A 20019-nucleotide genomic window follows, 5' to 3' on the forward strand; every position below is an offset into this window, starting at 1 on the left:
CACGAGTTACCGCTTTATAACCTCAACTACGACTATTGGTTTTTCACAGCAGAAAATTCATTACAAATGCAGTTTTGGTTAATTCTCCACACAAGCAGGAGGAGGAGGACAGGCGGGGTAGCAGGCAAATGCGTGGCGTGGCGGCCCACCTCCTCCCAGCAGGATTTACGACCAACCCGAGCCCCGGCACGAGGCGATGCCGTGAAGCCCAGGCGGGGCGGGTGGAAAGCCGGCTTTTTGGGTGACATTGCCGCAGCACCCGTCCCCGCAGGACGGGCAGCACAAGCTGTTCCCCTCCGCCCTGCCGCCCTTTCCAAGCTCAACCTTTTACTGTCCAAAACAAACGTTTGCTTTTAGTTGTTGCTAAACCGCTGCTGTGCCTGCCTTTAACAGCCTCACGGACTGAAGTTACAAAGCATAACACGAAAACTTCCAACCCCAGTGCTTTCAAAACTTTGTTTTATGAACTATCTAACTACACTTGGCCTCACTCTAATTAACCGCTACATGCCAAGTAGTCAAACAAAGAGCAAAAATCATTTGTTACCTTGAAGCGGCATCTGCTCACAAAAACCTACAGCGGTTTTTTTTGTTGCTATTGTTCTCGAGGTTTAGGCTTTTTGAGAAAGCGTACTTAACGATAACGAAATTGCTAGGTAAATATGTCAGCGAGACCTTCCCTGTCAGCCCTAGCCTTGGGGTGTGATTTCTGCTCACGACATAAAAATTTTTGCTATTTGCCAGATTTCAGATAGCGAAGCTGGATCCCTGGAAGATACCTAGCGTTGCTTTTGTACACCCGCAGCAGGGATATTTAACTGCTTCAGTACCGGATCCAGACAAGCAGCTTGAAGCCACACAGGACCTTCACCAGGACCTGACCAAAAGTTTAACTGCCCCAGCCACCCCCCTCAACTATCGTTATCGGAATTACCACTTATAAAATTGGGTTTCCAGCATCTTCAGGCGTGGGAAGAAGAAATGGTTTTGAGTCAGGAGGGAGCAGCAGCAGAGCAGCTCATGGTCTGCGAGGCGGGGGGGCACCAGCCCAGGGGGGTTCTGGAGGGTTTCTTCCGAGCCCAACTGCAGCCACCTGCATGCAACTGGGCTCAGAAGCCCAAAAGTCTTCATTAAACGGGAACGAGCTAGTTAGTATGTCAGCCAAAATCCCGCCTTGAATACTTTGGGCCAATATTTAGGCACCAGAGGACAACTCCTCAAGGTTTGCTCAGCTTGACGTCACCCTCACCTCCGCAACGGGTTTGCAGAGGGACCCAATGGCCCTCGCATGGGGCTGTCGCCGGCCGGAGCGGGCTGCAAGGACGGAGGGAAGGGCACGGGGCTTTGCCGAGTGAGGGGAAGCATCGCTATGCACCGAGACACCCTAACTTCTGCATTGCTGCCCAACAGCCCCTTTTTTTTTTTCCGAAAAGCAAGAGAAAAGCAGACTGGCAGAGTAGGGAGGAAAGAGTTGACAGCTATTTGCTGCATCTAGCGTAATTTTCTTTGGCAAATCCAGCCTGTTGTTAGAAATGTGCGCCAGACGCCTGGATCGGCAGAGCTGAGCCTGCAGGAGCAACGCTTTGTATTTAACACTTGAAGACCTCAACTTCCGAGAGCTCATCCTACCATTTCATACCAGCCAGCGCACGAAGACAGCACATATGGAACCGACTAAGACGCTTGATGCAGCGCCTATAAATTGTCCAAGCCTCGCAGCCGCACATAAGAGTGCTAACAACAACTGTGCAGTACACATTTGTTTGAAGTCGGATCCTGCTTTTATTAGGGGCGTGCTGCTTTCCTCTTCAGAGCGGTGCACCGGCTGCTGCTCCCCGCTACGTGACTTCGCCGCCGGCTGGGACATTTGCAGCGAGGGGCAATGCCAAGGGAGCAGGGTGCATGGTTCCCAGCCCGGCTCCCGGTGCGGAGCACCCTGCACCAGTGGTGCAGGGCTCCCTGCCGCCGCCTGCTGCTGGTGCCGAGCCCAAAATGAGGAACAGCCCCCACGCCGGCACGCACAGGCGACGTGCGGGACACAGCCCAGAGCTTTGGGGTGCTTGATTCGATACGGGGTCTCTAGGGATCAAAAATGCCAGCGTCCGTATGAGTCCTGAGCACAAGAGGCGCTCTCCATCTCCCAAGGAAAAGCCACCCCACGAGCAAAAGGTTTGGTATTTCTCATCGATCTGGTGTCTCGCCAGCCACGGAGGCCAAGGGCAGCTGAGCAAGAATTAGCGCTGAGCCTCCACAGGCCTGGCTAAAGGCTTTGGTTGAAGGACTTTTCCTGCACGCATTCCCTTTTCCTACTTTGAACAAGATCTCAGCATCACTACTACCGAGGAACGAGTCTGAATCCTACCACTGCATCTGTAAAAGCAAAGAACCGCTGCAAAGCCCAGCCGTGGCTTATTGAATCTTCTGCTAAAGAAAAACGAGAGAAAACTCATTCATGAAAACGTACATAGCCTAGAAGAGAAGCGTGCAGAAGGAAAGAGGTTTGTGTGTTTTCTTTCAAGAAGGGCAGGTCTCCATCCTCCCGTGAGCTTTGCTACCCGAACACCGTGTTCGCTAGCAGCATTCCTGGGATTTCCCACGCTTGCAGTAAAGCAGAAATAAGCAAAACCAAACCAAAACCCTACCAAACCCTCCAAAACCCCAAGCAATCCCAGGACAGTGCTCGGGTGATGTACGTTTTCCCCAGGAGAATACTTCAACACCAACAGAAGCAGCACCAGAGCAAAGCGATTTGGGGTTACTCAGTCTCACACAGCAGGACAACTCAAGTTTTCTTTCTCCTTCAAAAAAATAAAAAGAAAACCCCAAAAAAGCCTGAAGTACCAGCCAGCAGATATGCAGCTTCTGGCTGTGCTGGTGACTACCAGCCAGGCAAGAGCTCTCACATATAGTTGATTTAAGCCTCCAAACCTGCTTCTAACCCCGTCTACTCAAAGCGTGGCCACCTTCCCCGTGCCTGCGGCTAACAGCTGCTCAGCAGCGAGCCCCGGGACGGCGCTGCGAGCCCCCGGGATGCTCTGCTCTCCTCAGGCAGGTGGCTGACCAACAGCCCCTGCCCAGGAACGCCCCGGGATGCCCGTCCCTTGCTTTAAAAAAAACGCCTGGGTATCTCCATTTTTTCCTAGCAGTTACGGCAGCAGCAGGATTTAATCCCACTGGGGTGATCCTGCACATCCAGCTCATTTCAGTGCGGCTAGCGATAGGACAAGAGGAGGTGGCCTCAAGCTGTGCCAGGGGAGGTTTAGGTTGGATATTAGGAAAAATTTCTTCATGGAAAGGGTGGTCAAGCATTGGAACAGGCTGCCCAGAGAGGTGGGGGAGTCCCCATCCCTGGAGGGGTTCAAAAAACGGGCAGAGGTGGCACTTTGGGACATGGTTTAGTGGGCATGGGGGTGTTGGGTTGATGGTTGGAGTGATGATCTTAGAGATCCTTTCCAACCTTAGTGATTCCTAGTTTTTACTTTCATTAAAAATAATCCAGCCACCAAGCCAGGAAACATGAAATTGCTGTTCTACCCTTAACTGGTTTAGTGGTGGACTTGGTAGTGTTAGGTCAATGGTTGGACTGGATGATCTTAAAGGTCTTTTCCAACCTAAATTATTTGATGATTCTATGATCACTGCCACATCAGAAACATTTTCCTGCAGAAGTGCCTTGGAAGCTCTGGTACATGAGCCTTGCTGGGGAAAACCCCTTTTTCCCCCCATTTACCTGCTCTTCGCTACCACCAAAGCCTGGAAAACTGTAGCAACGCTGCAAAAATCACCCATCCCTAGATCTGAGCTCAAATCTTTCACCTGCAGTTCACCCGTATGTTTGGGCTTTCAAAATGAAGTTCCACAGCCTGCAAACCAAGAGGGGCTTTGGGAAGGGATGAAGATGGGTCCGCAGCCACCGAAGAGGACCGGCGGCACGACGATCCCGCTGCGCTGCCAGGGGAGCTGGAATTAAAGCACGGCATCGCCAGTAAGCCAGCCGCACTTTCCAGGTAAGCTCATCCCATTGAAGAATACCAAGTTCTGCGCAGTCCGGGCAAGTGTGCATGAGCCATATTCGGAGTCAAAGCAACTCCTTTCAACGACAGAAGAAATAGGTGAAAGCTCCAAGCCAGCGATAAAGACGTTGCTAAAAAGAAGACACAATAATCCTTTAAAAATGACAATCGACGTCTTTAAACTTTACCTTCCCCCACACGCAGAAGAGGTCTCCTTGCCATCTTCAGAAGAGAAAATCTCCCTGGATTTGTTCCGATGACACAGAGGGAATTCAGCTCCGGCGGGGAGCCGGCGAGCAGGGCTTCCCCTCGCCCCAGCGGAGACCGGATCGCCCGGCTTCCCAGCAAGAGCCAACGCCGCAAACTCAGCAAGCACCAACAAGCCCACCCGTAGCTCAGAGGCAGCCAACGTGCTAATTTAGTTCATTATCACTAAAAAGATAGTAACAGCTGCAGTTAAAAACCAACTTTTTTTTTTTTTTTAACACGTTTTCATCCTGCCCTCTAGAAACACCTCATCAGCTGCACATCCAGCAACTCCTATTTCGATCTTATTTTTTCCGCTGTAGGGCATGTTTTATGGGAAAGCATAAGAATTAAAGCCTTCCAGGCAGAAACACCATCCCTCCTAACTCCTGCAACCCCAGGTTTCTCAACGCCTGATGAAAATCCGGGTGAAGCACACTGACAGGCAGCATGGCAGCACCCTGCAACTGCAGGAAAAAATAAAAATAAAAATCTCATTTTTGAGTCTGAACTGTTTAGTCCTCTCAGTGTCACAGCAGGTTAGCAACAGTTCCAGCTATCAGCTTTAAACGATTTATCCTATTTTCCCATCCCATGGGAAAATTAAAAAAAAAAAAAAAAAGTGCTGGTTAAAGTTAGCAGTCGCTCAGCAACTTATTTGCAAAGTTGAAGGAAATAATTGCTCCAAAATTATTTCCTGCATTAATTTCACCGAGCCCAGCACACGGAGAAGACTGGAAGGATCACGCGAAGTCTGTTTAGGCCATTAGCGCCCGCCCCACGCGGCGGCCGCAGCCCCACGCTTCCCTGGGAAACCCGGGAAAAGCCGCTGCCGCTTCACGGATGAGAAGATAAAAGGAAGAAGCCAAAGATTTTTTTTTTTTTTTTTTCCTGCTGGATAAGGTACACTGCATTTATGTCTTCTTGCCCCTAAGGCTAATCAGGTATTTGCTGTGTCTCTGGATGCGTGATGTTATTTTATCTTCCCTAAGCAGCCAACGCAGCCTCAATGCCTGTTTTCTTGCTCCAGCACAGGACCTGCTATCAAGAGCGTTGGTCTCATCTTTTCTCCTGTTGCAAGCACTTAGTATTTTGATTTTTTTTTTTTAAACACAGAAAAAAAACCCCACATGTGCAGACCTATAGAGAAATGCTGATTGTAACAGGGCTCACTGTCCCGCGGCTCGCTGCTGACTGTAATGGAGATAGAATCATCGAATCGTTTGGGTTGGAAAAGCCCTTTAAGATCATCCAGTCCAACCATCAACCTACACTGCCAAGTCCACACTAAACCAATCCAGGGTAGACTGAACCATGTCCCAAAGTGCCATGTTTGCCCATTTTTTGAACCCCTCCAGGGATGGGGACTCCCCCACCTCTCTGGGCAGCCTGTTCCAATGCTTGACTACGCCTTCCATGAAGAAATCTTTCCTAATTTCCAACCTAAACCTCCCCTGGACAACATCAAATAAAACAACTGAAAAACCAAAAGGCATCTCGCATGTTAGCATTTCTACCAAGAGGCATCTCGCATGTTAGCATTTCTACCAAGAGGCATCTCGCATGTTAGCATTTCTACGTGCAAGCCATCTCGCATTTTAGCATTTCTACGTGCAAGCCATCTCACATTTTAGCATTTCTACCAAAAGCCATCTCGCATTTTAGCATTTCTACGTGCAAGCCATCTTGCATTTTAGCTTTTCTACCAAGAGCCATCTCGCATTTTAGCATTTCTACCAAGAGCCATCTCGCATTTTAGCATTTCTACCAAGAGCCATCTCGCATTTTAGCATTTCTACCAAAAGCCATCTCGCATTTTAGCATTTCTACGTGCAAGCCTCGCTCCTGGGCACGGCGCTGGTGGCGGAGGGCCTCTTGCTAAGGGAGCACCCGGCCACGGGCTGCAAGGGAGCGGAGGGTGCATTGCACTCCTTTGAAGTCAGAAGCGGAAAACGGAGAAGGGACGAGGCAACAGAAAGCTGACTGAGGAGCGTGATGAGGTTTACGCCCAGGGAGCATCACGGACTGTGCAGGACTATCATGGGGAAACCAGAAAAGCCACGAGACATCCCAGAGCAGGGCCAGGAGCACCAGTGCTGGGGGAGCACGGAGCCGGGGCCACCTTGGCCACGGCGGAGACCACAACCCCGACACAGCAGCTCCCCGGCTCTTCCACCCGTACGGAATTTACAATTCGAGAGCTGTTACACGCTCTGAGGTGGATTTTACCTCAAGTGCTGGCTTAAAGAAGCTTTCTCGCTGTCCTCCCCCTTCCGCCTTGTTATGTGCCTCAAGAGAGATTTAAGACACAGAGGTAAAATGAATTGCAAAGAGGGATTAAAGGCAGCCGGACAAAGGCCGCGCAGGGAGGGCTGGGGCCGCGCCAGCCCTGCATGGCCACCGGGGATGGGCCATTTAACCCTGCTCTGTCACCAAGGGGCTGCTGCCCGCAGGAGGCGAAACCAGCGGAGAAACCAAGGGGCTGGTCTTGCAAAGCCGCGGTGGCCGGCACTTCCGCGCTTTGGGCCGGCAGCTCGACGTTGGCGCAAGTTTAGCCCACGGCTGGCCCACAGCGCAGGCAGCGTTGTGCCGGACTGCAGGGAGGGCGAGCCTTCCCCCGGCCTCTTCTCCCTCACCGCACCAGGAACTGGCCAGCAGCTTTGCCAGCCTTTGCCATCGCAGTCCTGCTGCAACGCCGCACCATGCAATGAAGCCATGCAACGCAGCAGCGCGCGGCGACCGCAGCCCCGCGCAATGCAACGCCTTGCCGCACAACGCAATGCCTGCTGCAACACCACGTCGAGCGACGCCCGCCACGGCAATGCCATGCTGCTGCAAAGCCATGCAACGCAATGCCGTGCCACTGCAAAGCCATGCAATGCCACCCACGCTGCTTCGCGCTCGCCGCTGCAAAGCCATGCGACACAAGGCCACTCCATGCAAAGCCCGCTGCTGCAAAGCCATGCAACGCAACCCCATGCCATGCAACGCCTGCTGCTGCAAAGCCATGCAACGCCTGCTGCTGCAAAGCCATGCAACGCAACCCCATGTCATGTCTACTGCTGCAAAGCCATGCAATGCCTGTCACAGTGTCATGCCATGCAATGCCTGCTGCTGCAAAGCCTGCAATGCCTGTCACAGTGTCATGCCATGCAATGCCTGCTGCCGCAAAGCCATGCGACGCAACCCCATGTTATGCCTGCTGCTGCAAAGCCATGCAACGGAACCCCACGCCGTGCAATGCCTGCTGCCGCAAAGCCACGCAATACAACCCCACGCCGTGCAACACTCGCTGCCCCAAAGCCACGCGATGCAACCCCACGTCATGCAACGCCTGCTGCTGCAACGCCACGCGATGCAACCCCACGTCATGCGACGCCCGCTGCCGCAACGCCACGCGATGCAACCCCACGTCATGCGACGCCCGCTGCCGCAACGCCACGCGATGCAACCCCACGTCATGCGACGCCCGCTGCCGCAACGCCACGCGATGCAACCCCACGTCATGCGACGCCCGCTGCCGCAACGCCACGCGATGCAATCCCACGCCATGCAAAGCCACGCGATGCAACCCCATGCCACACGATGCAACCCCGCGCCGCGCGATGCCCGCTGCCGCAAAACCACACCATGCAACCCCGCGCTGCGCGATACAACCCCACGCCACGCAACACGCACCGCAGCGTCACGCCACGCAATGCCCACGGCTGCAGAGCCATGCAAGGTGCCGCCCGCTGCCGGCGCAGCTCCTGAACAGGCCCCACGCTCTTCTCAACGCATTTAGGTGCCCTGCATGAATCCAACCGAGAAGAAAGCGCCGGCGGCAGGGGTTGAGCTTCGCGCGGTGTTCTCGCTCCTTACCACGCGCAGGCAGGAGGCAGAGCGCGCGGAGCCAAATCGCTTGCGGATTGACGCAGCATTTCGAGGTGCTGCGCTGTTGCTCCTGCTGCGAGAGCCATTTCTGAGGAAGCGCCGAGAGCCTGGAGAACGCCGAGAGCCGCAGCCGAGGTGCGGCTTCAGCAGGAGGATGCTGGCACTCGCCATTTGGAATGCATTACGGCGCTGGCATTTCATCAATACGATCTTGCATATTTAGTACTTTGCACTTACAACAGAATTTTATTTGGGCTTACGGAAAGAGCTCATTTTAATATCCACCCATCTGTGAGTAATTATTGCTGTTATAGTAGCGTTCAGGCCCAACTGGCATCAGCACCATCAGCACACAAAACCAGCGCGTTTCCCCAAGCGTTTAACAAGAGAGCGCTTACAACTGCAGCGTGTAAAAGTCTAGGCAAGGGCTTTATTCTCCTCTCCTATAAAGACCGTTAACTATTTTTAAATTGCATCCAAATCTCACTGTAATTTTGTACTTGTGCACAGTGCATTCTGACAGATTACACATCTTCAGAGACACACTTGCCACTTACTCATTGCACCGAGTTGACTCGGCGCTTTACATTCACAAAAAAAACCCCTCAGCCTCTCGCATACGGGTTACCTTTCGCAGCCAGACACCTCTAAAAATAACATCCTCGCAAAGTGTTGAAAGATATTAAAATATAAAGCCATTAACATATTATAAGACTGGAATGAGCGCTTCGCATGCTCTGAAGCGCTCAGGGTTTGGCTTCCAGTCAAGAAAAATATATTGGATTAGTATGAAAGCAAAATTAGGATAGTGTGCAGTTTAATTAGCATTACAAGATACTACATGTGTATGGAAGAGCGGAGAAGATTTATAGTATTATGTGGTAAGAAAAATAACGTTAAAAGGCTAGAATAATATCGGTTTGATAAAGCACTATGTACTATGAGGTTAAGTGAAAGATAACTTCAGAACGCCGCCGAGCGTTCTTGAAAAACACAGGTTTGAGCGTTTGCCAGTTGGTTCATCTAAAAACTGCGGAAAAAACCCTGCAACTTTGGTCACGTGTCGGTCAAACACTTACTTTGGCAACAACAACCTTCTCCATCAAGGAATTCGATAAAAGCTGATAAAAAGTCCGGAGCCCTCGCACAAAGTTGCGGCATCTACCCTTCCCAGAATCAGCAGAAAATAAAAATAAAAGGCAAGACACCGGCAAGCTCAGCTCCGGAAGGGGAAGACAGGGCAGAGCCCGCGACAGCCGGGAGGGAAGGAAGCACCGTGCTCCGGAGAGCGGCGGAGCGACGGGCGCCCCGGTCGGCTGCACGCTCGCTCCTTCGCTGCGTTCATTCTCTATCACGCGCGCTTCGTGCGCACCACTCCGCTCCGCCACCCGCATCCGCTCCGCCCGCGTTATTCCTCTGTTATTCACATTTTTCTGGTTTCCGACAAGACATCAGCATCCCCCCGTGCCTTCGTGAGCGGAAACCTGCCCTGCTCTCCTTCCCGCGCATCGCCCCACCAATTACACACTTACCCACGCCCTGCTTTCCCTCCGCCCTTGGCCAGAAAAATTGCTCTTTCCTTTTGCGCTCCTGCAGTTATTTTCCAAAATGGGTTGGGTCCCCCTGCAGCTGCATCCAGGAGCACCCCAAGCTCGCAGGGGAGCACCCGAGCTCGCAGGGGAGCACCCTGAGCACCCCAAGCTCGCAGGGGAGCGCCCCGAGCTCGCAGGGGAGCGCCCCGAGCACCCCAAGCTCGCAGGGGAGTGCCCCGAGCTCGCAGGGGAGCGCCCTGAGCACCCCGAGCTTGCAGGGGAGCGCCCTGAGCACCCCGAGCTCACAGGGGAGCACCCGAGCACACAGGGGAGCGCCCTGAGCACCCCGAGCTTGCAGGGGAGCGCCCTGAGCACCCCGAGCTCACAGGGGAGCACCCGAGCACACAGGGGAGCGCCCCGAGCACCCCAAGCTCGCAGGGGAGCGCCCCGAGCATGCAGGGGAGCACCCTGAGCACCCCAAGCTCGCAGGGGAGCGCCCGAGCTCGCAGGGGAGCGCCCCAAGCTCGCAGGGGAGCGCCCCAAGCGCCCCAAGCACGCAGGGGAGCGCCCCGAGTGCCCCAAGCTCGCAGGGGAGCGCCCCGAGCATGCAGGGGAGCGCCCTGAGCACCCCAAGCTCACAGGGGAGCACCCAAGCTCGCAGGGGAGCACCCTGAGCACCCCGAGCTCGCAGGGGAGCGCCCCGAGCTCGCAGGGGAGCGCCCCGAGCACCCCAAGCTCGCAGGGGAGTGCCCCAAGCTCGCAGGGGAGCGCCCCAAGCACCCCGAGCTTGCAGGGGAGCGCCCTGAGCACCCCAAGCTCACAGGGGCACCCGAGCACACAGGGGAGCGCCCCGAGCACCCCAAGCTGGCAGGGGAGCGCCCCGAGCATGCAGGGGAGCACCCCGAGTGCCCCAAGCTCACAGGGGAGCACCCCAAGCACGCAGGGGAACGCCCCGAGCACCCCAAGCTCACAGGGGAGCGCCCCGAGCTCGCAGGGGAGTGCCCCGAGCACCCCGAGCTCGCAGGGGAGCACCCCAAGCTCGCAGGGGAGCGCCCCGAGCACCCCAAGCTCGCAGGGGAGCGCCCAGCGGCCACGGAGCCGGGCTGCCCGCGCTCTCCCCGGGTCCTGCCGCTGGCCGATAACCCGCCTGATGTTGACACAAGCTTTGAGACAGCAGTTGCAAAATACATTTCATATTTTCCAACCGCTGCTTCTCTCCTAGACGTGACATTCTTTCTTTTTTTACCTGTTCGCTATTCTCGCCAGCATCGCCAGCGCTTTGAGGGTTTCCCCGGCGAGACGTGCCCTCAGCCGACCTGTGCTCGGAGACCCCAGAGCCGCCGCTATTTCTTTTTTTTTTTTTTTTTTTTTTTTTCCCCCTCGCTGACAGTTTCCCCCTTTCCAAAGGGGAATTCCTAAGCTCCAGCCCTCGCAGCCGAGCACCTCGGGAGCGGTGACGTCCCACGGCGTACGCCACGGCGCCCGCCTCACCTGCTCGGCGTAACGAGGCGGAACAAAACGCACCGGAGCGGCGCCGTAAATCTCCGTAACGAAGCCGGAGGTGCCCGAAGCAGCGCGGTCTCAGCAGCGGGGCCCCCGGCACCGCGCCAGCCGGGCAGCTCCCGCCCGGCCAAAGGAGACGGACGGTTCCTCCGCACGCCAGGAGTCAAACCTACGGCACAGGCACGGATGCGCCCCAAACCCTCCGGGCGAAGCTCACGCCGCCCATCGTTTTCCAACGAAGGCGGCAGAGCTGGCCGCCGCGGCCGTCCTCCCCGCGCTCCGCACCGTTCTCGTTTGAAAAGGCGGCGCTCCGGATCCGTGCCAGGTCTCGCACAGAATATCCACAGGCGTAGTAGCAGAAATAGGCTTTCTGTTTGATATCGGGCAACCCCGCTGCAGCCCCCCGCTCCCCCGCGCAGACCCCAAACCTCACGCAGCCTCAGGAACGTCATCCTCTCCGTCGAGGGACGTGAGCGAAGGTTACCGGAGCCCCGATGCGTTACAGGGTAGGATGGCCCTGCAGAGGGACCTGGACAGGCTGGACCGATGGGCTGAGGCCAACTGTATGAGGTTCAACAAGGCCAAGTGCCGGGTCCTGCACTTTGGTCACAACAACCCCATGTAATGCTACAGGCTTGGGGAGGAGTGGCTGGAAAGCTGCCTGGCTGAAAAGGATCTGGGGGTGTTAGTAGACAGCCGGCTGAACATGAGCCAGCAGTGTGCCCAGGTGGCCAAGAAGGCCAACAGCATCCTGGCTTGTATCAGGAATGCTGTGGCCAGCAGGAGCAGGGAGGTGATTGTCCCCCTGTACTCGGCACTGGTGAGGCCGCACCTGGAATGCTGTGTCCAGTTTTGGGCCCCTCACTACAAGAAAGACATTGAGGTGCTGGAGCGTGTCCAGAGGCGGGCAACGAAGCTGGTGAAGGGTCTGGAGAACAAGTCTTATGAGGAGCGGCTGAGGGAACTGGGGTTGTTTAGCCTGGAAAAGAGGAGGCTGAGGGGAGACCTTATCGCTCTCTACAACTACCTGAAAGGAGGTTGTAGTGAGGTGGGTGTTGGTCTCTTCTCCCAAGTAGCTAGCGATAGGACAAGAGGAAATGGGCTTAAGCTGCGCCAGGGGAGGTTTAGACTGGAAATTAGGAAAAATTTCTTTACGGAAAGGGTGGTCAGGCATTGGAACAGGCTGCCCAGAGAGGTGGTGGAGTCACCATCCCTGGAGGCGTTTAAAAAACGGGTAGATGTGGCACTTCGGGATATGGTTTAGTCTGGTCTGCCCTTGATTAGTCTAGAGTGGGCTTGGTAGTGTAGGTTAATGGTTGGACTGGATGATCTTAAAGGTCTTTTCCAACCTAAAGGATTCTATGATTCTATGATTCTACAGCCCGGATAACGCGCTGCGAAGGTTACCGAAGCCCCGATGCGTTACAGCCTGGATAACGCGCTGCGAAGGTTACCGGAGCCCCGATGCGTTACAGCCCGGATAACGCGCTGCGAAGGTTACCGGAGCCCCGATGCGTTACAGCCCGGATAACGCGCTGCGAAGGTTACCGGAGCCCCGATGCGTTACAGCCTGGATAACGCGCTGCGAAGGTTACCGGAGCCCCGATGCATTACAGCCCGGATAACGCGCTGCAAAGGTTACTGGAGCCCCGATGCGTTACAGCCCGGATAACGCGCTGCGGTCTGCCTTTATTGCCCTGTAAGAGCTTCCTCCAGCTACAGCCAAGACCGCCAAGCGCAATCCAAGGGAAAACCCACCGTGAAACGCATCCCAAAACACTGCTTTCCTTCTGCGCCACGGAGCCGGTTTCCATAACCCGAGATCAGAAGTCACGAGATCCCAAAGCGCGAGCCCTGAACAGGTATTTCGAGGTTTGTGCCCCGCAGGCAGGCTGCTGTCAGGGGAGGCTAACGCTGGAGAAGCGTCTCCAACGAGACGCTCCGCTGAAAGCTTGCGGCGCGCTGTCGGGTCTCGGCGCTTCCCCGGTCCATCACGCGCCGGTGCAGCCCCCCCCGGCTCGGGATGTGGGAACCGGAGATGGGGATGAGCGTGCATGGATGAGCTGCAGGTGCGCTCGGGGAGGGAGAAGCCTCTGGAGCAGCTTTAATGCCTTTGTGACCCTTTGACAGCACGTTGTGCAAAGCGCGCCCCAACGCCGCCTTTCACTCCGGAGCTGGAATTGAGAAGAAAGGGCAAAATAATCGCAATTTCACATTAGCAAGGTGTCGTGGTTCAGCCCCAGGCAGCAGCTCAGCACCACGCAGCCATCGCTCACTGCCCCTGCCCCGATGGGATGGGGGAGAGAATCGGAGGAGTAAGAGTGAGAAACACTCCTGGGCTGAGATAAGAACAGTTTAATAACTGAAATAAAATAAAGTAAAATAATAATAATAACAATATAATAATAATAGCAATAATAATATCCAAAGCAAGTGCTGCACAATGCAATTGCTCACCACCCGCCGACCGATGCCCAGCCAGTTCCTGAGCAGCGATCGCTGCTCCCCGGCCAACCCCCCCAGTTTCTATACTGCCCATGACGCCGTATGGTATGGAATAGCCCTTGGGGCAGTTGGGATCAACTCTTCTGGCTGTGCCCCCTCCCAGCTCCTTGTGCCCCTGGCAGAGCATGGGAAGCTGAAAAGTCCTTGACTGGCATAAGCAGCACTGAGCAACAACTAAAAACATCAGTGTGTTATCAGCGTTATTCTCCTACTAACTCCAAAACACAGCACTGTGCCAGCTCCTAGGAAGAAAATTAACTCTATCCCAGCCAAAACCAGGAGACTCCCCTTCAAGTGCAGCCAGTTATTCATTTTTACTAAAGATAACAAAAAGCAGGGTGCACAGGCTAAGTTGCACGCTCCCACTGTATTCATCCACGACTACAAGCAAAACGTTACCTCGCCTCTAAAGCTTTATTCCTATAATTCCCTTATCAAACGGGCAAGCAGGCTCTTAGAAGGCAGATCTAAATGAGCAGGGTCGCGTACGGCCCAGCGCGTGCTGGAACAGGAGGGCCCTGACTTGCTGCTCCAGGAGACGGAGGGATACAGGTGGGAAAGGGAAAAGCAGCGGGTAAACGAGCAATTATTTTATACACGTTGCTTCGGTGGGATTGCAAATACCGGCAGGAACGCAATGATATGGCCAGCAAGGGCGATGCAAGGGCGACTCGGAAGCGGGGACGTCCCTCGTTGAGAAGGGAAGAGGTGGCGAGCGGCGAGGACGATGCCTTTGGCGTCGATGAAGAGGAAGGACGGCAACCAAATTCCCGCTCCGCGCGCGTTTTCGGATGACTCGGCAGCGCTGAAGCCTGTCTCAGGGCACTCGCGAGGGCTTCGCCCAGCGCTGGCCAAACCCAAGTTTTTGCAGAAACCGTGGCGCGCCGTGGCCATGCTCGGAGAAGGAGGGCGGGAACGATGCCCTGCAAAGGCTTGAATTTTTTTGACAACAAAACGCGATCTAGTTGAGGCATAAAACTATTTTAACGAGCGGTACGCAGCGCCCTGCTGCTTGTTCTCCGCGAGCGGAGCCATTAGCGAAGCGCCTGCCAAGCGCTAACGAACGCACCGACAGAATCACTTTTGTATTCCGCGGCGCGTCCACCCGAAGGGATTATTTTGGTTTTATACCATCAGTCGAGGCTAGATGTACCACCACCCCTCCCCAAACCCGCTATCGCACCTCGGAGGGCCGGCGATGGAGGAGCCGCTGAATTAAAGCCGCGTTAACAAACTTCTCATCTCCACGCCAGACCGGCGATGCAACGCCCCGCAGCTTCTGGGAGAAAGATGTGAGCTACAGTGCCTCAACCTTTGCCATGAAAAATTGCCCTTGTATCTTAAATGAGTTACATATTCGAATACCCCTGTAAGATAGGGAAGCGGGGCGTTATCGAGCTGCCAAATCTCACTCCTGTCATGAGGTCATTTCTGGCCCGCGGCCAGGCGAGATTTCTGCCAAAATCTTGGTTGCTGACCATCACTCCCCATCCTTCCCCCCCCCGCTCCTCTCCCTCTTGCCTCGGGTCAGGAAGGGGAAGAGAGGAAAAAAAAAAAAAAAGGGTCAGGGAAAGGAATATTTTTTTTGTTTTCAAATCAGCTCGTACAATCGCAATACACGCGGTCATTACTTGGCCTCTTGACTGAAAATATTTTGCAAAGCTAATTTGGCCCCTTTACTGAAAATATTTTGCAAAGCTAAACACCGCGGAAGGGCCGCTCTGGGGGGCTCAGGGCACCGCGCTTATTGGGACGCGGGGTCCCCCCAACGCACCCCGACTCTGACCGCTCCCTGGCAGGTCCCCGGGAGAGCGCTGCCGTCGATCGGGTCTCTTCAAATCATTATTTAGGAATTTCGGCTTCATTTACCTAAGCATCTGTCAATACCCGCGCACGGGACCGCGCTTTGGATTTACCAGCGGCGCGGCGCGGCTGCTACAGGTTGGAAGGCGGCTTGGAACCCCCCGAAGGGTTTAACACTGCCGATATGGACTTTTTAAATGATGCTGTTTGCAAATACCTCGTTTCATCGCTTTAATCACAGAAGGGATATAGTCAGGGCCCCCCAGGACACAGAAGGTTTTCGCCGCACATAGACTCGAGCGAATGGCAAGGCAGACAAGGCAGCGAGAAGCAGGAGAGGAACGCTACTACAAATAATCTTAATTACACGCTGTCACAGCACCAGTTTGCAAACAGAGCGCCTTCGGTGCCAGCAGTTCGGCTGCAAGCTGCCCGCTGCCCGTGAAGCTCAGCGTTTCGCGTGCCCTTACTACAAGGAAACTTTCTCTCGCAACCAACTGCTTCAATATGTCCAAAAGAATTTTTCATCTTACGCCCGACAGGCCAGATGTAAAATAAAGAAATAATTAGCATTACCTTATCTGGAGTATGTCAGCTGTAGCGAGCGACGCTTGGATCTTCGTATGCATCCAGAGACAAATTATCTAGCGCTGTAATTTATGAATGCCTCAACTATTTATCCCGGTATTTCATTATGCATTCGCTGGAAAGAAGACCTCTGAAGACTAAACAGATCCAGCACGATAACACGAAAGGAACTTCAGCCGCATGCTATTACAAGACAACCTAAGAATTCCAACACAACGCTCCGACTCACTTTATGTTGATGCCGCTTAAGTACCGAAGGGGGGGGGGGGGGGGAGGAAAAAAAAAAAAAAAGAAAGTGATGACCAGATAGCATGGGTTCTCTGCGGTTCAACGCTCAGATTTTATGATCGGAAGCTGCAGAATCCAAATACCCGCTGGAAGGCGCGAGCCCGGCTTTCCCGGGAGCAGCCGAGGCCAGCGCGGCGGAACGGCTGCCCGCTGCCAAGTGGGAGGAAGAGTTTCCAAACTCGCAGCTTTATCAAAGCTATTTCTGTCCCGGGCTCCCCCCCACGCATCGATAACCAGCAAGGCGAGGGCTGCCGGGGCGCGGCGGCAGGGCTTGGCGTCTCCGCTCCCCCCTCCCCCCGAACACCGGGACCCCCGCCGGGACCCCCCGGCAAAGCCACCCGGCATCTTCGGAGAGCGGGCCGTCCGCTCGCGAGGCTCGAAGGGGAGGAAACTCCTTCCTCTAGCTTATCCCGCTCGCAGCGAGGTTTCGTGCCTGGAAAAAATGAGCTAAGTTTGCGAGCGGAGGCCCCAGCTCCGCTCCTGCTCTCCCGGAGGCTTTCGGGATGGGGCGAGCCCCTCCGGGCACCACCGCTCCCATGGGCTCCATGCACCAGCGAGGAAAATTGGAGGCAGAAGCCAACCTGTCCCGCACGGCTCAGACTCCGGAGCTGCTGGGGCGGAGGGGGGGACATCACCCAAAAAGGCTGATGCATCTTGGTTGCGGGGCAGGGTAGGGAGGGGGAAAAATCCAAATAATCCAAACCACCCCAGGAGGAGGGAGGCAGGCGCGGGGCGCGCAGGGAGCGGGATTTCCTCCGCAAAAAACGAGGAGCGGGTTTCCAGCGGAGCTGTGCGGGGCTCCGCAGCCGCAGCATCGCCCGCCCGGGGGCTGCGGGGGCACCCGGGGCCGCCCCGGGCACACGCACGGCGCTCGGCGAGGCCGGGCTGTCGGGAGCGGGGCCGATACGGCGGGGCTGTCACGACAGGCGAGCGGCAGGTGGAGCGGCAGCCCCTGCGAGACCCCCGCGGCACCGGCTCCGCTTTGCAGCGCCGTCCTCTGCAGAAGGAACTCCCGCGGCGCGGGCTGCGGGCTTTTTTTTTTTTTTTTTTTTCCAATTTTTTCGAAATAAACGCAAGTTGGGGGGGGGGGGTGTTAAAAAACCACACACGGGGGGGGGGGGGGGGGAGTGGGTTAAAAAAGCGCCTGGGGGAGCGGGACGGCCCGAAACAGCGGGCGGAGGGATGGAGCAACCCCACCGGGACCCCCCCGGGGCTGCGCGGGGACCGCGGGGCTCCGGGACAAGTGCGGGGCCGCCCGGCCGGGACCCCCCGCGGCGGGGACCCCCCCCTCCCAGCCGGGACCCCCCCCCCGCACCCACCTGCTGGCGCCGCTCCGCGCCCTCGGCGGGCCGCTGCGGCCGAGCGGCTGCGGGGGAGCCCGGCGCTGCCGCCGTCCCGTCCCGGCGCGGCGGGGCGGCGGGCTGCGGGCCGCGGTCGCGGCGCAGCTCGGAGCGCAGCTCCAGGTAGCAGCCCAGCGTCAGGACGTGCAGCGCCAGCGACAGCGCGAAGAAGCCGAGGAAGAGCCGCCAGCTGCCGCCGCCGCCGCAAGCGCAGCCGCCGCGGGGCGCCGCCGCCGCCGCCTCCCTGCGCTCCGCACCCATGGCCGGCGGTACGGAGCGGCCAGGCGCCCGGCCGCTACTGCTCCATGCTCGGCCGTGCCCCGCCGCGCCGTGCCGTGCCGGGCCGGGCCGCCGCGGGGCTGCGCCGCCGGGACGCCCCAGCGCCCCGCCAGGGGGCGGGGCTGCGCCGGGGGCGGGGCCGGGGCGGGCGGGGGCGGGGCCGAGCCGCGGCGGGGCCACGCCCCCCGGGCGGGCGGGCGGGCAGAGAGCGGTGGGGTTACGCAATTGTGGCGTCATGGCGCGATAGAGCGGTGGAGTCACGGAACCGTGGAATCACGGAATCGTGGAATCGTGGAATCGTGGAATCACGGAATCGTGGAATCACGGAATCATAGAATGATAGAATCATGGAATCACAAAATCATGGAATCATGGAATCATAGAATGATAGAATCATGGAATCACGGACTCACAGAATCACGGAATCATGGAATCACGGAATCACGGAATCATAGCATCACAGAATCATAGAATGATAGAATCATGGAATCACAAAATCATGGAATCACGGAAATCACAGAATCATGGAATCATAGAATGATAGAATCATGGAATCACAGAATCATGGAATCATAGAATGATAGAATCATGGAATCACAAAATCATGGAATCATGGAATCATAGAATGATAGAATCATGGAATCACGGACTCACAGAATCACGGAATCATGGAATCGCGGAATCACAGAATCACGGAATCATAGCATCACAGAATCATAGAATGATAGAATCATGGAATCACAAAATCATGGAATCACGGAAATCACAGAATCATGGAATCATAGAATGATAGAATCATGGAATCACGGACTCACAGAATCACGGAATCATGGAATCACGGAATCACAGAATCACGGAATCATAGCATCACAGAATCATAGAATGATAGAATGATAGAATCACAAAATCATGGAATCATGGAATCACAGAATCACGGAATCATAGCATCACAGAATCATAGAATGATAGAATGATAGAATCACAAAATCATGGAATCATGGAATGACAGAATCATGGAATCATAGAATGATAGAATCATGGAATCATAGAGTCATGGAATCATAGAACGATAAAATGATAGAATCACAGAATCATAGAATAATGGAATAATAGAATGATAGAATCATGGAATCATAGAATCACAGAATCATAGAATCATTTAGGTTGGAAAAGCACTTTAAGATCATCCAGTCCAACCGTTAACCTAACACTACCAAGTCCACCACTAAACCAGCTAAGGATAGAGTCATAATTTCATGTTTCCTGGCTTGGTGGCTGGATATGATAGAATCATGGAATCATAGAGTCATGGAATCATGAAATCATAGAATCATGGAATCATAGAATGCTTCGGGTTGGAAGGGACCTTTAAGATCATCCAGTCCAACCATTAACCTAACGCTGCCAAGTCCACCGCTAAACCAATTAAGGGGAGAGTAATAATTAATTTCATGTAGTAGTGGAGGCCCCATCCCTGGAACCATCCCAGGCCAGGTTGGACGGGGCTCTGAGCACCCTGCTCTGGTTAAAGCTGTCCCTGCCACTGCAGGGGTTGGGCTGGGTGGGCTCTAAAGGTCCCTTCCCACCCAAACCATTCCATGATTCTATTATAGAGGCCACATGGCTTGGCTAAATATCCCCAAAACATTGCAAATAATCAAGTAATTTTTAGCACCCAGAAGGCGAGATGGAAAGGAGGACAGCTAACGGGGATCTGTTGAGGGTGACCTTGTCAGGCCAATCTGGTGACCACCTCAGCGCCCAGGTCGCTCCCCCGTGCAGCCTTTATTTCGTCCGCCCATCACGCGCCGCCGGGCGGAGGCGCGGCTCCTTGGCATGAGATGCGTCGGATGCCGAGAGCTCCCAGGGGCTGGGGCGCATGTGCAGGAGCAGGGCCCGTGGAGGGCTACGAGACGCCCAGGCGCAGCCCCTGCGCGCCGTACGCCACGTCTCCCGCTCGGAGGCATCCCCGGCCAGCCGGCAGCGAGCACTCGGCCAGTCAGCCATCCCCCGGACTGGCCCAGCACCCCCGGCTCGTCCAGCATCGTC

At 55.4% G+C, this 20019-nt stretch overlaps 1 protein-coding gene across 1 annotated transcript in view; it reads right to left on the minus strand.

The window, feature by feature from the left end:
• Positions 1 to 17952, minus strand: part of EDA (ectodysplasin A) — an 85581-nt gene extending 67629 nt beyond the window's left edge. The window contains exon 1 of the mRNA XM_075720759.1: positions 17671 to 17952. Within this exon, the coding sequence (XP_075576874.1) occupies positions 17671 to 17952 (282 nt within the window). The remainder of the gene's footprint in view (positions 1 to 17670) is intronic.
• Between the last annotated feature and the right edge of the window lie 2067 nt (positions 17953 to 20019).

The sequence above is a fragment of the Pelecanus crispus genome, chromosome 13, assembly GCF_030463565.1.
Source record: "Pelecanus crispus isolate bPelCri1 chromosome 13, bPelCri1.pri, whole genome shotgun sequence".
NCBI lineage: Eukaryota > Metazoa > Chordata > Aves > Pelecaniformes > Pelecanidae > Pelecanus > Pelecanus crispus.